General features: G+C 32.9%; 1 protein-coding gene across 3 annotated transcripts in view; it reads left to right on the top strand.

Annotated features, from left to right (window-relative positions):
• Nucleotides 1-5,000, top strand: part of LOC137627538 (uncharacterized) — a 785,382-nt gene that overhangs the window by 757,207 nt on the left and 23,175 nt on the right. For all 3 annotated transcript variants that reach the window (XM_068358643.1, XM_068358640.1, XM_068358632.1), the window contains one exon: nucleotides 4,542-4,633. In XM_068358643.1, the coding sequence (XP_068214744.1) occupies nucleotides 4,542-4,633 (92 nt within the window). The remainder of the gene's footprint in view (nucleotides 1-4,541; nucleotides 4,634-5,000) is intronic.

The raw sequence follows: 5,000 nt of genomic DNA, 5'->3' as shown, positions 1-5,000 counted from the left end.
TATATTTTATTACTTGCCACACTCTATTTACTTATTTGTTGCTTGATTTCCAGTTGTTACATTTAGCAGCTAATGACCTCTATAAATAGGTGGCGAGGACCAATCGTTACCAGGATTCACTATATTCTGCTTCATGGTTTTGCTTCTTCCAATATTCATTGATTTTTAAAATATCGTAAATAGCAACTGGTATTTTGATAAATAACATAATTGCATCTATTACCAAACAAAGCTTTTTTGAACGAGAAAAAACGGCTCTTATTGTTACAACTGTGACTAATCAAAAAGAAAATTATTATTCAGAACTGCTTAAAGACTTATATATCTGACGGGAGTGGGACACGCCACACAACGATTAGCCTCAAGTACTGCTTAAATTGGAAGACCAACCTTAAAAGATTCAGTAATCACTAGGTCAAGACAATTACTAAACAATATTGTGGGGTAAAGCATGATCATCTCGCAGCCCGATTCGGGTTTAAGGAGTTGCATGTTTTTCACCAATTTATCTTCATTGTAACCCGAGACATCTTTCAAGTTAGCAAAATTCAATGTCCGTAACATCTTGAGCAATCCATACTGCTGAAAACTCCCCCATCATTGCATTATACACGAAAGCAGATCCGAATCCAGAGTTCAATTCACTATATCAATTTATTTTGCATAATACCTCCCCTTAGGAGAAACAAAAAGAGGATGCCATGATTAGCGTAGGACAAGTGTGATTTTTAAGCCCATTTTGAGAAAATTTCAAAGGTAAACATCATCTTATTGGTAGAACGTAGTGAACTTTAGGCAAGTTCCATAACAATCCACATTTAAAACATTGAAATTTATAATAATTAGGAACCATTTAGGAAAAAAACTTATAAGTAAATATAAGAAAATTGTGGAGGGACTGGCATGACTCAACAGTCGAAAAAAAATGGCTTTCTAGCATTCATACTACAAATGCAAGACATAACCAATTAGAAAGATTTGCCTTCCTTGCAAGGAGGATTTGCTTATCTTGTTCGGTTTAAACGGAAAAATATCCTGAATTAAATTTTCTTTCTGTATATATATGCTGCAAAACATACCATTATGAATAATCAATAAATGGTTTTTACTTGATTGAATTGCATTTTCCCAATTTCCTAAAAGTAAATAAGAACTAAAAATATGTATAGCTTGTACCATAATAAAAAAAAACACATTTCAGTAAACTACATTTGTCTTTTCCCCATTTCCTAAAACTAAATGAGTATTAAAAATGTGTAGAGCTAGTAATATATATATATATATATATATATATATATATATATATATATATATATATATATATATATATATAAACATTCGAGAAAACTAAATTTTCTAACACGTAAACTACTATAGCCCAAATCGGAACGAATTGTTCTAAACAACAATAAAAATTGGCTTATATTTAGCTTGAACTAAACATCATTTATTGATAGAAAGTTTTCATTCACACAACTACCTTCCGTATTATTTAAAAACGCTAATGTAACAATATTTTACAATTACTTTGGAAAAATCATTAGTACTGTATCGAAATGGCGTTTCTCTCTCTCTCTCTCTCTCTCTCTCTCTCTCTCTCTCTCTCTCTCTCTCTCTCTCTCTCTCTCTCTCTCTCTCTTTCAGAAATTTAACCAAGTATTTCAATTCGCAAAATGTTCGGTCAGTCCCTTTTCATAAACTCCCCAAATCCTTAACTAAAAATACCATGTGTAAAGACGGGGCAAAAAACAGGAAAATTCTGTTTAAACACTCCTCCCATATTTGCAAACGATATGAAAATCCCTAGTCAATCAGAGTAGCAACTTCAAAGGGTTGTGAGAGGTTAGGGGACCATTCCACGAGTGCCCCCGTCCCCCGGCGGGTCATTTTTTTATTCACCCAACATAACATTCCACTTCCCCCTCGATTTACGCCATGGAAACTTTTTTTTTTTTCCCGGATAGGACAAACATTAGGACACTTGTATTCCAGTTCTTAAAAATGCTATGTATTCAGAAATTATGAAGCCATTCATTTTGGTGCGATACAAAGACGAGCTAAGATACATAATGAACAATCTTAGTTGGATTTAGTAACTTATTTTACTTAGATGTTAATTGCAACTTGCGTACAAGATATCGTAAATATTCTTGCCAGCTAATATCATAACCACGACTCGAGTATTAATATTCTAAACAGAACATAATATCTGACTTTCTAAGCTACATCTCACATTCTAAAGGTGACTGATATATTGCTTCAATTTCTGACGATATGTACGTTTGGAAATGACCAAGGAAGCACAATGCAATCACTGTTGATTTCTTGAAAACTTCTGCAGAAAATCTAAATTTCAAAAATACACACATTCATGAGTATAAATACACATATATGTACGCACACACATGCACGCACGCAAGCACGCACGCACACACACACACACACACACACACACACACATATATATATATATATATATATATATATATATATATATATATATATATATATACACACACACATACATACAATTATACACACAATTAAATGAATGGACCGTTGAAAAACCGACTAAATTTGCACTGAAAGATATCAACATAACTGGTGAACATTCGACTACACGTAAATAATGATAATTGTTAAAACCAAGGAAGTTGGAAATGTATGCACGTAATCACATTAAAAGAACACTCAGGGTATAAAAATGACTTGCAGACCCTCGAATTACTTCAAAAAATAAATATAAAGAAATTTAGAAAAAAGTCACAAGTGAGGTTTTACTGAATATATGCATACACATCCAAACATCAGGTACCACATCTATTAAGTGTTTAGCCTCACTGATGAAAGGTTCAAGGTCCATATTCCTTGCAAGGACGATGCGACATGAGAACAGCGTTAGAATGCTGACATTAAATATATATATATATATATATATATATATATATATATATATATATATATATATATATATATATATATATATATAATGTTCCTCACCATAATCTGTTCTCAACTTAAGAGGGGGTAGACCCCATAAATACAATACAATTTCGGGTTTTCAGCAAGTATTTATAGAGGCTGGTAGCCCATAACCCGGCCTAATGGAGGTTGAGTATCTGTTCTGGGTGGTAACCCATAAAAAATGACATTACTTACGATTGTTTGACTTTGCTACTGGTGGGAAAATTATCTCTATACAGAGCTTAGAAAAAGAACAAGAATGATTTTAATAGTTTTAGAGATAAGACTGTAGAAAAAAAATATATTTAGTTACTACCTGACAGGCCTGTAATTAGTCAGTTTGATATTACGAAGGGTAAAGATCAGCATTTATAAAAAAATACTAACATAAAACGCTGAACCCCACAAATTAAATCATACAGAAGCAGTTCGAAGTTTAAAACCCCTATAAGATAACAGTAGTTTAAGCTACAATCACAAAGATATAAAAAGAAAAAAAGAAAGATATTTTTTTGCCTAAATATATAAATATTGACATTTTATATTCCCCCCTCTCTTTCTTTTTCTGATTCGATGTCATTATAAAATGTGTAGCAAATGACTAATGACATATTTCCAGCATAAGAAAGGTTGAAACTCACTATCATACAAAATTTAGATCTATTCGCAATACAATCAGATATGTGTTCAAGCAAAATACATCGTCCGGGAGAAGTCGTCCACTACGTCGTCTGTAAACATCTTGTTCATCTTCAATATGAAAAAAATAAAACTAGAACAATCTCCCCCAACTCCATATCGTAGATAAACAACAAGTTTCAATAAGGTTGCCATTTCGCCTCCGCGTCTTTCCCGAAGGGAAAACGTTTGTAAATATGAAAGTCCAAATTAGCTTGTCCATCAAAAGCAATCAAATGTTGAATTTTATCGTCTGACAAAAGACTGGCAGTTTTTAATAACCTCAGTAGTGAGCGTAAAAATGTTGATGGTACCTTCGTGAAACTTTACGATCAAAAATGAAAAAACTGAGGAAACTTAAATTAGCTGTCATGTAATTACAAGAATTTTATTAGAATTTCATGAAGACTCTCTCTCTCTCTCTCTCTCTCTCTCTCTCTCTCTCTCTCTCTCTCTCTCTCAACTACTTTTTTATTAAGCTTGTATTTTTTCTAACCTGTCGAGATGCTGTTTCCTCGGCCATCTTGCAATTTCCCTCTTTGACGTTTGCAATCAAATACAGGAATAACGAAAAACTTTTGTTCTCTTCTATGTTAGAATGCGCAATAGTATAGAGTGATGAGAGAGAGAGAGAGAGAGAGAGAGAGAGAGAGAGAGAGAGAGAGAGAGAGAGTGATTATTAATAAGAAACAGTACAGCAAAATTATTTTACTTTCTAGTTTACAACTGAATATTAGCAAATTATGTAATGCAAGGAATATCAACGCATCGAGGAGACTGGTCCCGAAACCAAAAGAGAAAAAGCTCATAAGAGAAACAATTAAAAGTTTCATGAATAGTTAAAATCCCATTTGTACAGCAGCCATGCATTTCGTAAAAATTTTCCATCTCCTTTTCAGATGAGGAATTCGGCGAGCAGTCCGTTTCTGTGATGTTGGATGGCGAGGAATCCGAAATGCTCTTTCTGGACCATCCAGCTGACGAGATGACAGTGAGTTAGCTTTTTCCAAAAACAAACTATATTCCTTTCAGATCAAACATCATATCTGTTTCAGGAAGATAGGATTTTCATTTTAGCCCAATAGTCATTCTCTCTAAAAAACAAAATGATTTCCTTCTGGCAGGTCATCATTTCCTTTACCTTTCTTTCAGAAAATCCAAATTCCTGGCCTTTACCTAAATGTTTAAAGTTATATATATATGTTAATTCCTGTATACTTAAGGAACCAGTAATAATATTTCTAAACACCATAAACCTTTTCCTCTATAATTCTGACATAAATCGAGTATTCTTTAGCTATAAATTTCTTGCCTAGTTATCTAGAGGCCTTTTAATTAGTTGTTATATTTATCTCTAT

This window comes from Palaemon carinicauda, chromosome 2 (genome assembly GCF_036898095.1).
Source record: "Palaemon carinicauda isolate YSFRI2023 chromosome 2, ASM3689809v2, whole genome shotgun sequence".
NCBI classification, from domain to species: Eukaryota; Metazoa; Arthropoda; class Malacostraca; order Decapoda; family Palaemonidae; genus Palaemon; species Palaemon carinicauda.
Note: the sequence above shows the minus strand (reverse complement) of the source record. Positions and strands in the feature narration are given on the sequence as shown.